The following is a 23,322-nucleotide window of genomic DNA, read 5'->3' as shown; positions in this document are numbered from 1 at the left end:
AAGTATGCTAGTACTAGTTTAGATATATACCTCTATTAATCGCTCATTATAATATAAATAGTAAATGACATACTTTAATTTATGATACATCTTTTTAATCACATATAGATTAATCTATATGAATGAAATAACAAAATCAATATTAGATAGTATGAGCTTTCCACAGACAAAAAGAAAATCTTATAGATTAAACCATGTATATTTATTTGATTACATTCGAAATTACACTCAATAATCAATCATCAAGAAAAAAAATTAATCTGAATTAATCAAATAAACAATACAAAGTTTAATCCATAAATTTTTTCTCTAAAATCAATTTCACACGAAATGGTATATCTGGAGTCTTACAAAACTGAAGATAATTGTGCAGGTGTGCGTGTATGTTAACCAGTGACAGGAAATGCAGATGAGAGCATAACGTATAGACGGCCGTTAACTTTGATACACCGTAATAGACCGCCACTACTAGAAGATCAAGACATCTGCAGTTGCAAAGAAATGTGAAACACTAACAAACAACGAAGGTTACGAGTAGTCAACTAATGGGCTTCACGATTCACCAAGTCTACTCTGGGTCCCCATCCTTCCCGCTTATTCCAAATAATTTCCAGGTATCGTTTCTCACCTCAGTTCTTCATGCTATATTATTTGCAATATGGAGAATTGTGCAGGGCAGAAGACAATGGACGGAGGGTTGTTTAGTGTCCCCTTTTCCCAGGGGTTTCAATCGCCACAGGCAGCTCTGCTCCACAAAGCCAGATATTTGGAGGACAATTCAGATGCCGTGAATCGATACTGTAATGAGTCCTTCAAACCCTTTTCCGACTTCGTCTTTCCACATGACAAATGGGCAGGCTCTTTTAATGAACTTCAAGGAAGAGCCTCTTCTTCAGTATCTTCGCCACAGGCTGCGCTGCCCAAAATGGACAACTTTACGGGAATCCCTTCTGAGCTGTCGAAAATAATTCCGTAAGCGATCAATGCATTCAAATTACCTTCTTACTTTAGTAGCTTCCAGAAACAGAATTTATTTTGTCGGCTTTTATTTGTCTTTAATTCTATTCAACGTATGTTTGTGAAACAGAAGCGGTTATAATATCCAGAAGAGGAAGGCAGGAAGATCTCAAAGGCATGCCTTTCAGACAAGATCTGAATCAGACATTTTGGAGGACGGTTACAAGTGGCGAAAGTATGGGAAGAAATTCTTAAAGGGAAATCCTAATCCCAGGTGCGTTATAAATTCTAAAATTTGTTATTTTAGGGTTTGAAATTTTTCAAAAGACTGCTATTTTCTTACGGCGTTCTTCGATTGTGTGCAGGAATTATTACAGATGCTCTTACAGCAACTGTGATGTTAAAAAGAGAGTGCAACGGGATGCACGGGATAAAGGAATAGTGGTCACTACATACGAGGGAAAACACAACCATGAGAGCTCCACAGCCGTGTATTACATAACAAATCCTCCAATATTTGTAGCGGAGCAGGCTTCCTGTTTGGACAATTGTCCTCCTCCACTCTCTTACTCTTCTCGCAGCCCCGATTTCATGTTTATCGATACCACTTAGAGAAAGTTCCATGTATCAAAAACATAAATGATTTGTGGGAGCCTGATTCCACTGTAGGTGCTTAAATTCATTGAGTATTTCCATCTTACAATAATTTGTCTTTAGAGTCTCACGTAAGTCGCTTCTCTTTCACATGTTTAGTACTTACTCTCATGTTTAAGTGTTTCTGAAACTGATTACTATTCCTCTATAATAAATATGGAGCTGAGCTTTAATGCAATTGCTTCAATTTTTTTGGGCTATAATATATGATTTTTTGGGGAGAATATCAATCTTAAAGCTATTGCAAATTGAGAGCTTTGAAGAGTTCCTACAAATTTCAGTTGATCTAAGCAAGATAATTGGCTTGTACAATACCAAGCCCATGAATTGTTAAACGGAGGTAAATTATGAACAATTGGTCTTTAAAAGACCAGAGGCGGTTGCAGCAAGAATTGGTCGATATTGGAGCTGAAGAGAATCAAGAACCGCCGGTGATACAAAAGTATTCTAGTTAGCCTTCCATTCTTTAAATACTGGTTTTTTTATACAGTAATAACTACTAACCAAATAAAATTTGAATGCAACAAAACAGGAGATTACAAAAATTGTATGGAATGGGGGTTTCAAAATCTGCACACTGTTTTCCCACAGAACGCTTGTGATGTATGATTTCGTTGATATGAATCAATTTATTTGTTTCTATTATCAGTTCAGATGTACTGACAGGAATTTTCTTGTTTAAAAGAATGAATTGTAAAGTGGCACCCATCGTTTCCATGAATCATTAGTTTTGGTATCAGGTACGATTTCTGGGAAATATGGCTTCCATTAAAAGGATTAGAAAATGACTCGTATAACGATAGGATGATGATATAGCTTGAGTTATTCACTAAATGTGGTTGTAATTCTTTATTTTATTATTATAAAATACTTTTTTCTGCAATTTAGTTTGAGATGATGTCATTTTGTTTCATTTGTGCATGATATTTGTTTTGGAGTTAGTATGACACAGAATGTTTATGAAGATCTATTATTATAGAATATATTGCTGTTATTTTTCCGTTCTAATGATTTTAGAAGATAGATGATAGATGAAGATGGAAATCATTTAGAATTTTAAACATCTATTGTTTATTATGATTGCTGATATATGTACTTGGTAATTTAATACTGGGATTCATTTTATGATTAATAGATGATGCTTTTATTCTATTTTAATGATTATTGATGTCTTGGGCATGTCTTTCAATACATAAGATTAGACACTCAACTCTAATAATTTAACATGCATAGTGACGAGTATTGGTTGTATATGATTAAAGGGTAATATTAGAATAAAAGGGAGATATGATTAAATTTATGAGATCTAATCATGGGTATACTTCTATATAAGGGAGAATTATACAAGTAAGATCAAATGCAACATGCAGAAATGAATGTAGTGAAAGTTGTTTTGGACCGTTTGAGCCAAGATGAGTAGATTAGGTTGACGTTCATGCCATATTGTGTGCAAGTAGTTCAAAATATGTATTTAATGAACTCCATTTTAATAGGTGTAATTATTATTAGCTAGTATTAATTTTGGTGCATATTGTTCTTAGTCACCTATATGTAATGTTAAACAATGATTTGCATGTATATACTTTGTAATGTATCCCATAGTTACATAGAATAAAGAATGTAATCTACATCAATGGAAAAAAAAATGTCACTAATAAGAGTTTATATCTTAAAAACTATCAAAGTAGAAAACATCTTGGATACTTGTAATTGGAGTGTATACTATATTGGGAGGATTCTCCTTCAAGGTGACAACTTGAAGATAATATAAAACCTTATATTGTTGTCCTTTGTTTGTGTGTGTGTGTGTGTGTGTGTGTCTGAATTTTCTTTATTTTTCTTATAAATTCATTACAAGTTGTATGAGAGCTAATTGTAGGTTCATATCCTATAAAAATTTCCCATTGTTTTATCTCAAATCATCTTCTCAACATTTAAATGATTAGAAAATTTAAATAAAATTAATAACACTAATTTTTTTTTCAATATCTATGTGTGTTTCTCTTACAACTAGTTTATTTATTTCAAGGTTACGAACCCTATTCTATTGGTTTTTAAGTAATCCTAGAAAATATATCATTCCTAGCTAAGCTATATCCCTCACAAAGGATCTAGTGAAGCAAAGAGTGCTTTGATTCAAACACCTAGAACTCAATAAGATTTTATTTATTGTTATGAGAATTCACATAACCTTAGTATTATAAAATAACTTGCACTATAGGATAAGATAATATAAAATATTTTAGAAATAAATGATAATAATATGCCATTTATGAGGATAAAACATCTTGATCCACTTCAAGAGGGATATCTGCAATAATAATTAATTAGAATACAATACTCAACTTGATAATTATAACTAATGTCTATGTCATATATATACCATATTTATACTAGATATAACATGTTAGATACAAAATAAATACTTTTTTTTGGAAGATACTTTTTTGAAGGAGCAAATCACAAATCTAGTGGAACTCCTTCAACCTACCTCATCATTCTCAAAAGGGTGTATCTCTTCTAGAATGAATTATTGAGTTCCCTTTTCTTCAAACTCTTCAATATTAAATTTTTGAATTATTGGACCACATTTTATAGAGCTCCATCGAGTTGTCCCATGACCTTCAAAAGGAAATAATTCTCAATCATACTCTCATGAACTTATTGGGAAAAAATCCATATTGAGTTCCACACCAAATTCCTTAACTTCTCAAAAAATTAAACATCAAAATATATGTATAATTAAGATTTACCAACATAGGAAAAAAGAAAGAAAACAGTGAAAGGCAAAAACACTTCTCATACAAAGCACCATCTCAAATTGAGAAATTGACTGGAGAAGGTGAAAATCTTCTAGCCTTAGTACCATCAACCTCTGAATATAAACTACTATAGTTTATCCATTGGATGTCATTGATGAAACTTTGGACGCCTCATTGGGTGTAACAAAGATAACCCAAGAAGTCCAAGAATAACTATTTGAAGATCCATTTGAACATTCAAAAGTTCTATCAAATGTAACATGAATAGATTCATAAGCACACACCATAGAAGAACATTCTCCTTTTAAGATTGTCTCTTCAATTTGTAGGAATATTCATGACTTTTAAACATCCCTTTATTTCCTTTCTAACCACATGTACAAATCTCTTTCATATACATGCCTTATTTCCTTTGCCTAAACATTAGACACTTTATTGCCCCAAAGCATACAATTTAATTTAAAAGATAACTTTGTAAATGATTCTAATACTAGATAAATCCTATAAGTATGACATTTAAAGTACTTCTCACATATTATTGACAAGAACATGAAAACAATGCCTTTGTTATTTTCACAAATTGTAAGGTTGCATAGTTCTAGATCTTTCACCCAATAATTCGGAAAAATAAAATAATAATATATCACATACCAATAAGTTTAAAAGCATTTGAATTACCACTTTTTCCTATTCTCACAATAATAGTCAAGATAAAAGACCTTATTCATCATTATTATATCTCCATGTAATCCTCTTGCTTAATTCTTTCATAAATAAATATGGTGCACCTTATTCACAAAATTCCATTGCAATGGCTTTCTACAAATTTGTTATTGTTTCTATCTTCAACACAATTTCAAACATCAATCACTAGTTGCATTAACCCAAAAATAATCTCCTTCAATTCATAGCAACAAGTAGAATGGTTTTAATTAAAAAAAATGAGTCACAACTATAGTAATTTACTTTGCTGTAAAAAACTGGAAAGACCAACATGATTTTTAAGGAACATTATGAAACAATTACTAGATGAAAGCAATGGAAATTTTCACAAAATCTATCCTTTTCCAATGCTAGTTAGGCCTTTCCTAACCATAAACCTCCATGGAAAAATTCAAAAAAACAATAATATTAAACCCACTGAGAAAAAAATGGTGATACTATATAATAAGTTATAAATATTTATTTTTCATAAGTCATACTTGAAAACTCATAAAATGCTAGTCATGGAGCATGGTCAGCCTTCCACCTCTCATAGGTATATTCTTCACACATGTTCTATGTTGCTACCAATAGGAACCATATCACTATCAAATACCCAAATTGAAGGTCGAATGATATTACTTCATGGATTAGATGTGAATATTCAAAAAAAATATCTTAATTTATTCAGTCTTTAAAATAATTTGGTTGGAAATACTAATTATACAATAGATCACTTATTTGTACTCTATCTTTTATAAATTTTATAATATAGATGTTAGAATGAAACTCTAAAACACCCTTTCAAAATTAGGAAATCATTTACCAAGATCTACAAAATTGTCTCAATCATTTTTTTTGTTTTTTAAACTTAATTTAGTAATAAATGTCTTAATATTGCTCATATTCCTCTTAAATATAGAATGTATATGCCTCAACATGGTATTCCAATAACCTCTAAAAATTAAACAAAAAATTGCAAAAATCTAAGAGATATGTGTTTGTCAAAATGAGCTCCAAAGTTGAAACAATTGCATTGCCTTCACAATGCCAAGAACTTCATACTCTCCTACCACTTGATATTATTTTTCTTGGATAATAAATGTTAAAATTAACAAAATAGAAAACCACTTTGAGGAGATGAACTCCAATAATTAAACAATAATATATGAATTCAATACTTGATGATATAATCCCAATAATCAAGAAGATTATTATAACAATCATCTACCACATGCATATAGCACACTTATGCCAAGGATATCTCCTATGAAAACTTAGATAACATAGGCTGTAAATGGATCTAAATAAGTAATTAACAAGATATTAGTAACAATGCGACTTAATTAAGAGTTATGGTATCCACGAACTAACCACACATAACCCAATACACAATATAGGGTTAGGGGCATAGTAGCTAGGTATGGGTATGTGCATGATCATGCTAGGCCAAACGTGCCCTTAAGTGGCAATGAAAATTAGAAAAATAGAGCTAGGCAACTTGATTTAGAAATTTGAATAAATTTCCAACATTATTTCAAAAATATGTAAGAATAGAATTTGTAGAAAATTGAATTTAGTTTTTTAAGCTACTAGTTGTTTTCCAAAAAAAAAATATAGTCTATTTGATGAAAATTTAAAATTTCAATGTAGTAGTACTAAAATTTCACGAAAAGAGATAAGAAGTTGGTGTGTGTCTAAGTTCCCTAACCACAATCAAATCATAATATTTTTTAATAATATTTTAAATATAATTAGAAGACTCATGTTTGGATGTGACACATTGTTTTGTATGTTTTTTGAAATAGATATAGATAATTAATTATGTTTTTAGAAATCTTCCTAGAGAAAGAAAGAGAAAAAAACATACCTCTTGAAAGCACTTAAATAGACATGCTACCCTTAATTGGTCATGCAGTAGCCACCCATTTACAAATCATAATGATATTTGGGCACCTACCTAGGAACTTGCCAACCAAAGATTTCTCCATTTTAGACAGAGAATGGTTCAAAGTTGGGTTATTAATATGTAAGCATGTGCCCTTATCAATATGCTTAATAGAAACACCATCCGTGGGAATGATCTGACCACTATTAAAAAGGTCCTTTCAACAAACTCAGGAATTATTTTCAGTTGAAGCCATCGAGGAGGAAGAGGACCCACAAATATTACTATTAGAATTAACATTATTTTCTCTAGACATAGGGTGAATCCCAGGGACAAACCCAACTTCACCTTGGAGCCCTCCCTTCACCTGGATTTCAAGGAACAAGAGACAATAGTCCACATTTTGAGTTGACAACAATAAATTTCCATTTGTAGAAAGCTTGATTGAATCCTCATCCCTCGCATCCCTTCCCTGCTTTTGCATTGCACTATTAGAAAATTCTCATCGACCAATTGCAAAGAACTTTTCAAAAATATTTTTTAGACACTCTAACCTACTGTTAATGTTAAATAATAGTTTTCATACATATTCTTTATAATTGATCCATTTAATTAGATAAAATAAATAGCTTAATCCATATGAATAGGATAATAAAATCAATCTTAATATGCAATGGTATATTTTGAGTTCTACAAAATTGAAGATAATTATGTAGTCCTCAAGTGTGGGTTAACCCGTGATGAGAAATGCAGATAAGAGTGTAACATGTAAATGAGAAAATTATATTATTCATTTAGTAAAATAATATGATTATTTTGTAATCAATAGATTCTATAAGGATTAAAATTCTTTACTCCTTTCAAATTTATCTTTAGAAAAAATTCAATTAACTCAAATCAATAATACCACCACTATCATTGATTACTTTGTAATATTTGCCTTCAGAATTATATATAGAACTAAAAACATTCCCTTTTCATTATCTAACCTAGATAATCTCTAGCAAGCTTAAAATAAACCATCAACCATAACTCACTGTTGACTAGTGCATTTACATTTTCATGTGGTGATCTTTCAAAACCAATATGCACTACTTTTGTTGTTCCCATAGATCTTCTATTAAATTGTCATTATGTTTAGATGAACTAATATATTATGTGGCCTCCAAACTGATGTTTGAAACAAGTTCCATTAAAGGAACCCACATAAAATCTTCCATGTCATTTTTTATTTTATTTCATATCATCTTACTATCAACCTTATTATATTTCCCTTCATCACTCTACTAACAATGAGATATATTTGTAATCTTATTTTTATTTTAGAGGAAAGGAGGATGAGTGGGAAAGGAGGATGTTGTCAAGCTAGGGTTTTGGCGCCTGATGATTCATGTGATGGAGATGAGGAAGGCGAGGCATATGGCGAAGGTGGGGGCCTCTTCCCTTTGGCCCAACTTTGTTTCTCTAGTTTCTGCGTAGTCTTCTGTGGGTCGCAGAGTGTGTGGGTTGAATCTCGAGAGGAGGGCGGTGTGATATCATCGCCCTTGTTCGTGTATTTGAGTGGAGAGGTCGTTGTGCTTTTGGTTGTTTATGGTTCTTTGCTCATAGGTGATGAAGCTTGTTGGGTGTCCAAGATCTCGCACGGTGGTGTTTTGGCTTTGGTGGCTCGTGTCATGCCAGGTTATAGGTTCCTCTCAGGGATGGGCGGAGTCTTTTTGCCTCCCCTCTTTGCTTGGTCCTATTTTTTTGGTGATGCGGGTTTGTCCTTGGTTCCTCATAGAGGGTTGTAGACTATTCTACGTGGCTTTTTCTTCCTTGAGCGCGTGTTGGGGGATCCCTTGTCCCTTGCTGTTTCTATGTGTCTCAGGAAGGAGGGCTCTACATGGTCATGGAAGAGTATGGCAATTTTGGAGGAGTTTTATTGTATTATGGGTGAGCAGACCCTCTGGTCTTCTCCTGTTTTATCTTGGGTTAGGGTTTCCTCTGCTCAATCCCCCTATTCTCTTAGTTCTACCTTGGTGAGAGTTTTCTCTCTATTGAAGATGGAGATGATATATTTGGTTGTGAATGGATTGTTTGGGCTCTCTTTCATTTCTTGTGAGGGTGTCTCTATGTTTCTAAGGGGTTTTATTCATGTGCTTTTCTTGTGATATTTTTGTCTTGAGATTGCCTAGTTTATTCTCTGATCTGGGATGTCCTCTTATTGAGGTGGAGAGGCTTGTTATTTTCTAGTCTATGACTGCAATGTTTGGGCTTCTAGGCTGCTCTCCTCCTAGGTTGTTTGAGGTGGCCATTTCTCCTATTGAGGCGGAGATCTAGTTGTTGGGAGCAGTCGGGTTTCTTCTTGCTTTGAGAGAGTATCTGGGGTTGAAGTTTCATCTTCTTTCTTATCCTATTGAGGTGTACCTCTCCCCTATTGAGGTGGGGAAAAGGTGTGAGAAGGCCTTTCGGGTGAGGATGCTGCTCAAGCTGCTGGTTGAGGCTTTCTGCCATTACTTTCTTTTAGGTCTTCATGGAAAGGTTTGGGTTTATTTGTCCCTGCATTCCATAGTTTTTTGGGGTTTGAAGGAGCCTTCCAAATCCCTCCTTGTGTATTTCTTGAAGGTTAGGGGAGCCTTTCAAAACCCCTATGTTTGTGTTCAATTTTTTGTCTTTTTTGTGTGTGTTGGTTGTGGGAGCCCGTTTCTTCCCACAAGCAAGATGGATGCTAGCAATTTTAAAGAGTCCAGTCTGGCCAGTTGTGTTGTTTGTGGGCTGAATATCTTACTACAGGTTAAGGGAGCCTAGGAAAACCCTTGTGTGTTGGTTTTGGGAGCCATTTTAAAACCCCTGATGAAGGTTAGGGGAGCCTTTCAAAACCCCATTAGTCCATATTGTGAGTATATATTGATCTGTGGTAATCTGGTGTTGTTAATGGTGATGGGTGCCTCGATAAACCCATGGAAACATCTGTAGGTTAAGGGAGCCTTGTAAAACCCTTGTTTATGTGTTAGGGATGTTTCTATGTCTAGTTTGTGGTTTGGCTCCTAGTATGTTGATGTTCTTTTCTTTTAGCAGCATTATTATGTGGGTTCTAGATCCTGGTAAAATCTGAGGGTTTTGGGTCCCTTCAAAACTTGTGGGGTATCGGGTCCCCTCAAAACCTGTTTACGCTTAATAAAAAACAATGAGATATATCTATATGGTAACTTTTAACACATTTTTTAGTTTTTATTTCATTATTATAAGCTTCTCTACTGGTGTATTGATCTTGGAATTCTATTGTCTCGTGGACTCACTTTCTCTACTAAATAAAAGGTAGCAATTACATAAAAGCTTAAATATGTTTACAACATATTACGAAAGTACCATTTGATTAAAATAATATTAAATAAGATCTTAAATAGTAAAATACATTTCTAATGTCATATTATTATTTGTTTTGACCTTGTTTAGACATTTTCCCTAATTTTGTTTTCTCACTTCTTAGGCTAAGACTATCGTATTCCCTTATAATGTGCTTTTGTGTGATTTTCACAAATGACATTGGACTCTTCTTTATCTTGGTGAATGTAAAATGGTATGCATCACATGAAAACATAATACACTAACAATAACGATCAATGGTCCCAATACCAAATCATTTTATCATTATTTGGTCTTGGAATCAAATAGATGTCACTCTATAATAGTTATGTTTAATGATATTGTGTTAATTCATGTTCAATGATAAAGCCTTGAGTGAGGAGCCATCAAATTTAAAGCACTTCATACATGAGCCTTTGGTGTAAGATTCAAAAGGTTTTTGTAAATTAAAAGCAAGGTTCTATTAGCATAGTCAAACCCGGTTCCTCAAGATAATAAACGTAAAGGCTATGATAAAATTTTTGTTAAATATAGAAGGAATTTATAGAATGTGTTATATAGCTAATGTTCTACAAACCACCAAAATATTTATAATTGAAAATGATGCAACATGAAATACAAATGACTATGCCCATGGTGATAGATATGAAGGTTTATTAAATATATATGCAAGTATTATGAAATATAAGGTTGTATCAGTTAGTCTAACTCAAATCCTCAAGATAATAGACTTAAATGTTATGCTAAAATCTTTGCTAAATGTAGAAGGAATTTATAGAATGTGTTTTATAGCTTATGTTCTAGAACACATTATTAGATTCATAATTGAGAATGAATAAAACATAAAATTCAAACGACTATGTCTATGGTGAAAGATATGAAGCTTGATTAAACAAATGCAAATATTTGAAAATATGATGTCAAAAACCTACCTCATTTTATTGAAAAACAATAAAATAATATTCAAAATAATTAGAAAACAAAAAAAAATTGACAAATCCGAAATTATTTTAGATCAACGATGCTCTTACATTTGAATCTCCTTATTATACCTTCTTCCTTTCAAGATGTTAAATTACAACTTGTTGAATAAACTTAATACTAAATTGACTTACATATTATTATTAAAGACCTACACGGAAAATCATTCTAAAAAATTTCAAATATAAACGAATCAAACCTCTAAGAATTCAAATTTAATAGATGGCATAACCTTAACCCAATTATTAAAGACGAGTAGATAATATCAGCCGCGTCTTTTAAGAAAGCTGCAATTTCGCAATACTTTCCCAGTGCATATTATTATTAGTCGAGTCAATTATCGTACTGAGCTCTTGCCTTTTCGTAAGTGGCATCGAGTGCGTCGTTTAGTTAATTATAAAAGTGGCATCGAGTGCGTCGTTTAGTTAATTAAAGCTATAATATAATTCAATTCACCGAGCAGTGCAAACATTATACCTCATCTCCCTACCCATGGTTAAGATGCGTCGTGAAGAGGAGGCCACCACTTTCCAAATAACTTGGCATTTGCTGCGAAGGATCATTTTCTATCCAACGATGTCCTACATCGACGTGATGTGCACTGCGCACAGTCAGAGGGCTTCATCAATCTGCACAGAAAATGTTAGATTTATAATTTCACAAAATTCAAGATAATTGTGCAAACGCGTATCTATCTTTTAAACAGGAAGGGGAAACCAGAGAAGCGTGTATGATGGTAACGGCTTAGAACAAAAGTACAGTGATTTTCTATTTTTTTTCTAACAATTTTTTTTTAAAGAAAGTATATCAGCAGTACATTATAGATCTTAAATGGTACATTGAATTTTGAGATTTTTTTGGTTGTCTTCACATGCACCTTAGCTTATAGCTATTGTTTTGGCTTTTCCGTAATAATGATGCATGTTGTGGGAGTCATTATGCACACAAGAGTTAAAAAAAAATACACATTTCAAAGTGATACCTACTTAAAGATGCTCCATAAACTGTGCACTTAAAATTGTCAATACTTATGCATAAATGTCCCATTGGTCGTGCACAAATGAGTCAATTATGGACCAAAAAAGGTAAAAAGTGAGAGGCGATTGCTACATATGAAATTTATTAATGGACTTTTAGTTATCATTTTTTTAATTTCTTTACAATAACTGGGTGAGCAAGGAGAAAACGATAATTGGAAAATGGGTGGTAACTCGTGCTCTTCCCCTAGATGGTCTTTTGTTCTTGTTGGCTTTAAACTTAATTAATTCAGTCAAGGAAGAAAATTTCTGTATGAGATGTAAAATTACTTTTGGTTTTCAATGGGCCCTTGATCTATTGGTGAAGTTGAATGGCTCCAAATGAGCCCACTAGGGATCAAGTCTATTTTCAACATAATTCAGTTCCAAAGCCAAAGTTTAATATGACGAATAAAAATAGGACAATTTTTTTTGTAGGGTCTAGGTTTAAAGTTATTTTGACCGACTTTTCCAAAATAAAATTCAATTCAACAATCAAAGTTAATTTTGACCAATAAAAATAAGATGAATATTTATTATTGACTATTTGACTATTGAAGTCTGTAATGGTTAGGTAGAATAGTTAACTCTAGACAATTTGAATTCTTGAATTTCTATCAAGAAATCTGATTCAAAAATTAAAAAGTATTTTAATCAATAAAAATAAGATAAATATAATATATAAATTTCCCTTATATTAGAAAACAAATTTCTCCAAAAAGCTTTACTGTGTTTGAAATAGAAAAGGAATGAATACTAAAGACGAGGAATATGAGGATCAGTCAACTTGTGTGTTTTACAATTCAGTCTAGTCCAGTCGCAGTTTCCTTAATCTAGATTCCTTTCTCACTTGAATTCTTCATGTTCTATTATGTGTCGTTTGAAGGAGTCCTCGGGGCTCGAGAAAATGGGTGAACGATGGTTTAGTTTCCCTCCTTCGCAGGGATTTCACTTGTCAGAAGCGGCTATGCTACTGAAAGTGAAATGTATGTAGGACAATTTAGCTCCTCAGTCATCCCGGACGTAACAGCACGTTTTAAGTATTTCTCTAAATCTTTTGAACAATATCAACCAAATAGATGTGGAAAGGTCTGTCAGCAGAGACCATCTACGGACCCCTCACATGGTCTTCAACCGCCTAAGCAGTCTGCAGCCGTCCAATGCCATTCACCTTGCATCTACCAAATATTAATGTTCCATCTAACCTTATATTACAGTCTTCATAGTATTTATCATCTATTTGGATATAAATAGAATGCAACGAGCCTGAATTCCTCATAGCTCATTTCTGAGTTTCTCCTCTGCAACCATGTGTTTTTACAGATTTTATGCCACAGTTTCATTTTCTTGGATTTCTCATTTTTATAACAATACTTAATCCAGATATTTCTACGAGATTACGTTTCACCAAAAAACTCTTACTTTTAGTAAACACCCCTATTTTTTCACTGCTATATTATAGGTATACATGGTCAGGTTATAAATTTTGTATAAGGTAAATGCTGTCCTTCGAAATTCGGTTGCAGAAATTTTCCTTGTTTTTGGTCATTATATGAAGGGATCCAGGATGCCCATGGTCATTGTCTTTTAAAGAAGTTGTTCAAGTGTATGGAGTTATGACTTTTAATCATGAAAATATACTTAATTTCCTCATACAAGCTAGATTCAATCAAAGAGTTGATAATTATCATCAATCTAATGAATGTCTACGGAAGTGAGACATCCTATTTTGACCATTAATGTAGAGGTTGTAGTAGATGATGTGTACTTTTTTTCAAAACATACTTTGATATCCAAGTTATGGATTTACTGTTCATTTTATTTTTTAAATAAATTTTTACTTTGATTTCAACTATGACAATTTTTTTTGAATAAAACAATAGTGGGTTTGTATTGACTATTTTAATTCTTTGACTATTTTAATTCTCCTTAGATACTTGTGACCCATTGATGAAGATAAATACGACATGTATTTCTTTGTCTATGAAGAGGTAAGTGTAAATTAGCTAGGCCAACAGTTGAGTTGAATGGATCATTTCATACATTCAATTACCATTAAGTATCAACTAGAACCTGCACCCTAACAAGGTGCAATGGTTATGCTGATAGTAAAATACACATAAAATAATTACATCTTGTTGATACCGTGAAATTTTTTGTAATAAACACTTTATCATGTTTGTACAACAAATGACTATAAATCAATTCCAGTTTTAAGTATAATTGGATATGGTACTTTATAGTGTTTAAAGAGACATCCGTTTTAACCAATCTTCCTCTTTTTTCCTTATAATTGTGTATGGATTGTATTGCATTTTAGAGTATTGCTCCAAGGAGAACACTGGTTCAATACGAAGCTGAATTAATGACTTGACCTTGGATGGAGCTGTAAATGTTAGTCTCTATCTCTTTTTTCTTCCAATATCAATTGTTTCTTTTTGTAGTATGAGCCCTTAGGATTTTTGTATGGCAATAGCCCATGTCATGGTGAGTGGAATATGCCTTTGGCTACCTAATGTTACAAGTATTATTGGTATACGTTTTGGGTCCTCTTGGTTTCATGGTGGCCCATTATAATTATAAGTTCTTACAACAACATATAATGGAACATTTGGTGGATTACAGATTGCGCTATAAACGATGTCAATAACTTCCCTTAGAGCTCCATTTACAGGTCTTTCTTCTATCCATATGTTGGTTGTAAGAATAATGTGTTGGCCTTTGCAAAGTCGTACTTGTTTTTCAAGTTGCTCATCATTAGCTAACTTATCCATTCCACTCTTAGTGCTTGTCATCGTACTTATTCTGATTGGATGGTTCAATAATTTTAACATTCTCCTATTGTGTAGTCTAACTAAATTATTAGTATGGAATAGGTACATGGAGATGTCAAATTGTTCCTTCTCACTTGCTATAAGGTGTTTGTCTATGTGCATCATTAAGAGATACCATTATTCTTGTGTCAATTTTTCCACCTGTATCTTTTGCAATAATTAATGAAATTGTTCTTGCGTTGCGCTTTCACCCTATTTTCAAGACATTGTATGTAAGGTAAAAATTGTTGTAAATTGGTCCCACAATATCGTGGCATTTGAATATGATGTGTAGATTGGTTTGTCCATCATAGGTGGTAGTTGTGGAAGGTCACTGACTAATAATATATATACTCCACCAAAGTGCACATTTTGTCAATGGGTGAAGGCCTCACATAGTCTACTATCTATTTCAAGTAGTAGATTTGGCCCTATGAAGATCATTTCATCATTGTGGATGTATCTTATGTGTTTCAACTCTTCTTGAAATGTTGTTAATGGTTGACCCTATAACAGTTGCATTTCTTTGATAGGTATCCTAAGTATTGAATGTATAGTTGATCCATGTACATTAAATGTAGTGACTTCTGTGGGAGCTAGTATGAGTAATTGGCCTTTTTGTTGAGGTGGCTTAATTTTGAGTGCATCTCTTATGCAAGCAATTAGGTACGATTTCCTGTACCTATTGTTCCTTGAATGATCATATGTAGAATTTTGGTTGAGAGGCATTTAATGTGGTCCGTAATTATTTTGAGCACTAGTTTTTGCTTTGGCAATGATATGAAGCTAGGATGCTCAAAATTAGTTGGCATGCGTTTTATTTGGCTGCACTTTTTCTTATGTTTATAAAGTGTATGACAATTTCATGTAATTCTTGTGGTACTATTATTTGATTTGATATATTGTTATTATCAAATTCCTGCCTTCCAAGCATTTTGAGCTCATTTAGGCCCATTTGCAAAAAATAAATCCCATTCATTCATGTTTGTTGTGTTCCTTTTGTTTATTTCCATATTACTATCTTCTTCTTCAAAGGCTGCTTCTGTTTTGATAGTGCGATTGAGATGCCATGCATTATATTTTTGTACGTTCATTTGCTTCCAATTTGTGACTATCAAATCTTTAGTAAGTCCTATGTTAGTTTCTGTGTGGCAAAAATGTTTGTATAAGAGCAATTTTCTCCAATAGAATATTTCAAAGTGTTATGAATCCTCCTTTGGGATGTTGTAAAACTTTGGGTAAACATTGACAATGGCTTTTACCTTTGTCTCTTTCCATTTGCATCCTTTTTTATTTGCAGCATATTAGAAAGATCTTGTAAATTCAGGTAGTCTTATTATTTCTAGCTCTAGAGGTCGATCGATATAAAAGTGCAAGTAGCTAGGTTGGATTTGGATTTTATCTAATCTTCTTATTATGTAATGGAGTGCCTTTCATCCAAAATTTAAGGATGTGAAAGGTCAATCGCAAACAACAAGGGGAAAATTTTGATAGATATTCTTTTTAGCATATCAACAAATGTCTTAGATCTTCTCTTCACTTTTGATGCATACTTGGCAAATTATTTTAGAACAAGAACCCAAGAGATTACACACTGAAAATCTATGTTGGCTCTCCAAATCAAGATCATCTTTGGGTTGTGTATATTTATCCTATTGTCATTCCTTGTAGGCTCATACTATTTCTTCCCATTATTATCTCATGACAAGACATATATGGTTTCTTCTTTCCATGGAGCTTTGTATCGATATTCTAGTTTTTTCCCCTTCTTGCATAAGCACATTCCCTCACTACATCTTGTGTCCCTCTAGATGTGATTGATTAGATCTTTATAATTATGAGAGGAGGCTACATAGAATACCTCAACCTTATTCAGCAAGCATAGACCATCTAGTGGAGATCGATATACTGTGTTCTTTTTGTGAGATATGCAGTGATTCCAAGCACTGACATACTTGTCAAAGAGATATTTTTCACATGTTTAACTTCTGCATTGTTATGCCAATCAAGATATCCATGTTTGGTGCCTCTTGGAGCCAAAGGAATTGATGTACATGTGTAGTTCCCCAATGTTTCCATTCATATCTAAACCAATAATCATTTGCATTGAGGAGATTCTCAATCATTTCTTCACTAAATATTGTGAATTATTGATGTAGATATAATGATGTAGTGTGGGGCTTATTGATTATGAAATCCAAGTGTTGTTTATTTGTTTGCATTTCCATTTTCATGTCATTTGTAAGTAATCATTGTAGATCTGACCACTTTGTAAGAATATCTCAAGCATAAAAACATAATTAAAATATACTAATAAATTGCATGACAAGTTAACATAAAAGACAAAGAATGGTTTACTCTTTAAAATGGCTTACTTCTTAAGGACTTAAGGTATTAAAATTATTTCTTCCAAGAGGGCACAACCTTTTAATAATAAGGGAGATGTACGCCTCCAAAGTGATGGGTCACTTCAGTAATGAAAATTAATGGCTCAGTGATAAATGCATATATGTTTTCCTAAAATGGAGTAAAAACTATTAATATTTATTATAATTTCTAAAATTTATAACACTTAATTTAAATATAAAATGAGGAAAGAAGGATTTTCTATACTTTTATGCTCACAACACCGTCAAACAGTATTTAGAAAGATTTATAATACATTTTCCTATGAATAAACACATGGTTGATTTCTTATGTGTGGTAGTTTAATTATGCTATAAGATGCGTATTTCAATTTCTTGTAGAAATACTATCATAAGAAAATAACTAACTAATATTTGTTCTAATAATTTAGAGGTGGGACTTTGGGCTTTTCAAATCCAATATTATAGATAGAGACACAAGGCTTGTTGATAAGTTTTTTTGTATGTATTAAATCCTGATATAAATATATTAAATAAAAATACAATCTTTCATCCATCACTAGATCGGGTGAAGAAGAATTTCTCAGTAGGTCTTTGGTGAAGTTCATTATGTGGTAGAGTAGTAATTTTCATAGGAAATGGGATTGATCAATGTATTTAAATATTAGAAATTATTTACAAAAAGTCACGATTTCTTTTATATTTAGTATATTTTATTTCTAATCCTCTAGAAGTAGCTTTTGATAACTATGATGAAAAAATGGAGAATAATATTAATTGAATAAAGCATCAATTTTTTTTAATAAATTAATAGATAATTCAACTTAATATTAAAGAATAATTTTAAATAATATGAAAATTATATAAACATGTACATATAGGAAGGAGCATAACCTTAAATTAGGAGGAAAAAATTAGTTTTCCCTATACAAGGGGAGGCTAGAAGGACGAGTAATGAAAATTAAGATATAATAGCTATAAGACCATCATAATTTTAAAGGTCATATGTGATATTTTTTTTAAAGAATGAAATCCTTCTTTCATAAAGATGAAGTCACTTGTTAATTTTAATCCCTTATATGTTGACGAGTCCTAGATTCTAGATGCATAAGAAGAATAACTACTTCCATGTTTACAATATTTGTGTGGTTTAGAAAGATATATGAGTGATATGGTGTAAAAAAGATAGAGGAAACGAGGAATAATGTCAAAGAAAGATAGAAAGTTAAATTAAGTATCAAAATATCAAGTGAGCAAAGTAAACCAAAACATTTCTATGAAGGGAGTGTTATCCAAACTTTAGATTTGTGAAAATAAAAAATGTGAACAAGAAGGTGAATTATGATACATGCATAAAAATCTAGTAATAAATATGAACAAGATTGCATAGAAGGTAGACTATACCAAAACCATGTTCCGATTAATTAAAGATGGATGGCCCAGACTTTTACATATTCGCTAAACAACAACACCTAGAATGCACAGGAATGTGCACCAAACCAAAAAACATAGGACACCAAAAAACGCAAGAAACCACCATATTACATGACGAAGACCAAAGATAGAACCCCCCCAAAAAAAAAGCCCAACCAACCACTCACCAAAGACATGAAGCAATGGTCTACTAGACAGGAACATATACCAAAACCATGTTAGTATTCTTTGATAGTAGACATAAAATTTTGAATTTTAATTGTATCATCATTTTAGTTTCTTATGCTTAAATAAATTATTTTGAGGCCTAGAATAAAGTTGATGTCATGAGAATTCTATATACAATGGATAGTAGACAATTGCATTAGAGTAGTTTCTAGTTGTGAGAGAATAGGAAAATATTATTGAGTCGGTTTGTTGATTGTATGAATGAGATTAATAGGAGGGGCATAAATGAAGACTTCCTAGTTATATCTATTTTCTAAAGTTAATAAAGGTAGATAGCAACATTAATTTCACACCTTAAAATATTTTGGACTCTAATTGTTGATTGTAAAATATGAGATTTATAGTAAGTCCTATTTGTAATGATCATCTTCTAAACCTAATAGAGGTATATAACAACATCATTTTCACACCACAAAATATTGTATGCTTAATTTGTTGATGATAAAAAAAAAATATTAATGGAAGTAAATGGCATAAATGAAGTTTTACAAGTGTTCCAATTATATTATAAAGTTAATAAAGGTAGATAGCAACTCAATTTTCACAACACAACTAAATTTCTCTCTAAATTAAAGCTTTTCAAGATACAAATTTCAGTTTTGTAATTTTTTGTGCATGATTTAATTCTAGTTTAAATGATAATATTCTCTTTCCTTAAGGCCAACTTCATTTTCTTAATAATGTAGTTTAATTTTCTTTGTTAATACTTAATTTTTATGTTAGGAATTTTTAGATTAATGTATTAGAAAATTAAGACATATCTTTCTAAATAGGCACAAATTTGAATAGCAAATGATAAGACTATTTAAAGTTTGCATTACAATTATATATTCATTTGCCATATTAAATATATATTTATATCTTATAAAAATTAAATAATAACATTATGTATAAAAATTGTTTTTTCTTTTAAATTTGTAAAAGGAAATATAGATTATCCTCACGACATATTCAAATCACTTTAATAATAATATATATAAAAAAATATTGATTTAAAAATGAATTATATATATATGAAAAGAAATTTTAAAATTGAACTGTCAGAAACAAATAAAAAATTGAACAAACTATATTTCAAAGATATAAACCCTAATAAATAGTATAATAGGGCACACTTGTTATAGATGTTAAACCTTAATGAAATATAATATCTGTCATGACTTTCATGAAAGCTGAAGTTTCGGGAGACTTTCGTTAAGCATAATACGCGGTGGAGTCATTGATTGAGGAGTACAGACATGATGGTTAACAGCGACACAAGATGCGTCGTGAAGAGGAGGCGACCAATTTCTAAATAGCGTGTCATTTGCTGTGAAGGATCCCTCACTGTCCACTGTCAGAGCTTTTCCTTTCCTTGAAACGATGCAGACAAGGGAAAAAATCACATGCGAGAAAATTAACATGCATGAATCGATGAAAAATTTGATTGTTGTTCATTGGCATATTGCATTAAAATAGATCAAATTATGTATTTTTATGAATTTCATATTGATAATGTGTAATTGATATTAGTTAATACTAGTTTAGTTGTACATGCTTTATTATTAATCTATTATTAATATTAAATCATAATACTCAAACATATGTTTTTTAATTAATCTTTTTAATTAGATAACATAAATTATTTGATTCATATGAAAATGATAACAAAATCAATATTCACACGAAATAGTGTATTTTTGAAAGTCTTTTTGTTGATGATTCAACACATTCTTGTCAGTTTGTTCACATGTTTTGAAGCTACCACTAGATCAAATAGGGGGTTTGAAGATTTGAGTGTTTTTTTAATATGTCCGATAGAGAATGCACAATTTAATTGTCCATGATCTCTTTTTGTTTTCTTCACACACAAGAAATATATAAAAACTTGTGAAGTCATGATAATTTGGTGTTCTTAGCTTCTTAGATTGTAACACTATATATTTTTAGTAATCTTATTTTCTATTTATTCAGATATATTGTTAATCGATTTTAATAGTAAACCATTTAATTTTTTGAATTTAGGAATGTTAAATATTTTATAATTGATATCTTGGATGTATTTTTACATTGATTATTCAAAATATAGGTATGCTAGTACTAGTTTAGGTACATACATTTTATTAATTGCCCAATGTTAATGTTGAATAGTAATTGGCATACATATAATTTATAATTCATCTTTTTAATTAGATAAAATAAATTATTTAATCTATATTATTGAGATAACAGAATCAATCTTAGATCATATGAGCTTTCCACCGTCGATAGATTATAGAACATAAATGTTTAGATTGAACTATATTTATTTATTTGATCACATTCTGAATCACACTTAGTGATCCATAATCAAGAAACAAAAATTAATCCGAAACACCCATCAAATACAATTTAATCCATAAGTTATTCTCTAAAATCAATTTCACACGAAATGGTTTACAAAATTGAAGATAATTGTGCAGGTGTGCGTGTATGTTAACCAGTGACAGGAAACGCAGACGGGAGTATAACGTGTAGACGGCCGTTAACTTTGGTACAACGTAATAGACCGCCACCACTAGAAGATCAAGACATCTGCAGTTGCAAAGAAATGCGAAACACTAACAAACAACGAAGATTACGTGTAGTCAACTAATGGGCTTCACGATTCAGCAAGTCTACTCTGGGTCTCTATCCTTCGTGCTTATCCCAAATAATTTCCAGGTATCGTTTCTCACCTGAATTCTTGATGCTATATTATTTGCGATATGGAGGATAGTGCAGGGCAGAAGACAATGGACACGGCGTTGTTTAGGGTCCCCTTTTCCCAGGGATTTCAGTCGCCACAGGCAGCTCTGCTTCACAAAGCCAGATATTTGGAAGAGAATTCAGATGCCGTGAATCCGCACTGTAATGACTCCTTCAAACCCTCCTACGACTTTGTCTATCCAAATGATAAATCTGCAGGATATTTTGATGAACTTCCGCCATTTATTGCGAAATCCAAAGCGTGTTTTGAAGTTGAAGGAAGAGCCTCTTCTTCAGCGTTTTCGTCACAGGCACCGCTGCTCAAATTGGACTACTCAACCGGAATCCCTTCTGAACTGTCGAAAATAATCCCGTAAGTGATCAACGCATCCCTTCTTAGTTTAGTAGCTCTCAGAAATAGATTTGATTTTGTTGTCGGCTTTTGTTTGTCTTTCATTCTTGTCAATCTATGTCTGTAAAATAGAAGCGGTTATAATATCCAGAAGAGGAAGCCAGAAAGACCTCAAAGGCATGTCTTTGAGACCAGATCTGAATCAGACATTATGGAGGACGGTTTCAAGTGGCGAAAGTATGGAAAGAAATTCATAAAGGGAAACCCTAATCCCAGGTGCGTTATATACTCTTAAAACTGTTGTTTTGGGGTTTACAATTTTTCAAAAGACTACCATTTATTTTTTTACGGGGTTCTTTGATTGTGTACAGGAATTATTACAGATGCTCTTACAGCAACTGCGATGTTAAGAAGAGAGTGCAACGGGATGCCCAGGATAAAGGAATAGTTATCACTACATATGAGGGAAAACACAACCACGAGAGCTCCACAGCTGTGTATTACATAACAAATCCTCCAATATTTGTAGCAGAGCAAGCTTCCTATTTGGAGAATTGTCCTCCACTCTCTTAATACCACTTAGAGAAAGTTCCATTTATCAAAAACATAAATGATCTGTGGGAGCCTGATTCCACTGTAGGTGCTTTTATTAATTGAGTATTTCTATCTTAGAATAATTTGTCTTTAGACTCATGTAAATCACTTATGTTTCACATGTTTAGCACTAGCTCCCACGTTTAAGTGTTTATGAAACCGATTACTATTCCTCTATTATAAATATGGAACAGAGTTTTAATGCAATTGCTTCAATATTTTTGGGTTTTAATATGTTTTTTTGGAGAATATCAATCTTAAAGCTATGGCAAATTGAAAGCTTTGAAGAGTTCCTACAAATTTCAGTTGATCTATGGAAGACAATTGGCTTGTACGATACCAAGCCAATGGATTATTAAAAGACCAGTGGAGGGTGCAGCAAGAATTGGTCGTTAATGGACCTGAAGAGGATCAAGAACCGCCGGTAATACAAAGGTATTCTAGTTAGCCTTCCATTTTTGAAAAACTAGATTTTTTATGTAGTAAGAACTACTAACCAAATAAAATTTGAATGCAACAGAACA

At 32.2% G+C, this 23,322-nt stretch overlaps 2 protein-coding genes across 2 annotated transcripts; both read left to right on the top strand.

The window, feature by feature from the left end:
- The first annotated feature begins 655 nt into the window (after nucleotides 1-655).
- LOC131076433 (WRKY transcription factor WRKY24-like) lies at nucleotides 656-1,676 on the top strand. The gene is made up of 3 exons (XM_058013608.2): nucleotides 656-972; nucleotides 1,088-1,231; nucleotides 1,323-1,676. The coding sequence occupies exons 1-3, from the start codon at nucleotides 659-661 to the stop codon at nucleotides 1,567-1,569; spliced, it is 705 nt and encodes a 234-aa protein (XP_057869591.2). The 5' UTR covers nucleotides 656-658; the 3' UTR covers nucleotides 1,570-1,676.
- Nucleotides 1,677-21,872: 20,196 nt separating this feature from the next.
- Nucleotides 21,873-22,924, top strand: LOC131076450 (probable WRKY transcription factor 24). Its single transcript, XM_058013634.1, has 3 exons — nucleotides 21,873-22,225; nucleotides 22,337-22,480; nucleotides 22,576-22,924. The coding sequence occupies exons 1-3, from the start codon at nucleotides 21,873-21,875 to the stop codon at nucleotides 22,775-22,777; spliced, it is 699 nt and encodes a 232-aa protein (XP_057869617.1). The 3' UTR covers nucleotides 22,778-22,924.
- The last annotated feature ends 398 nt before the right edge of the window (nucleotides 22,925-23,322 follow it).

Source organism: Cryptomeria japonica, chromosome 3 (assembly GCF_030272615.1).
Source record: "Cryptomeria japonica chromosome 3, Sugi_1.0, whole genome shotgun sequence".
Lineage (NCBI taxonomy): Eukaryota > Viridiplantae > Streptophyta > Pinopsida > Cupressales > Cupressaceae > Cryptomeria > Cryptomeria japonica.
Note: the sequence above shows the minus strand (reverse complement) of the source record. Positions and strands in the feature narration are given on the sequence as shown.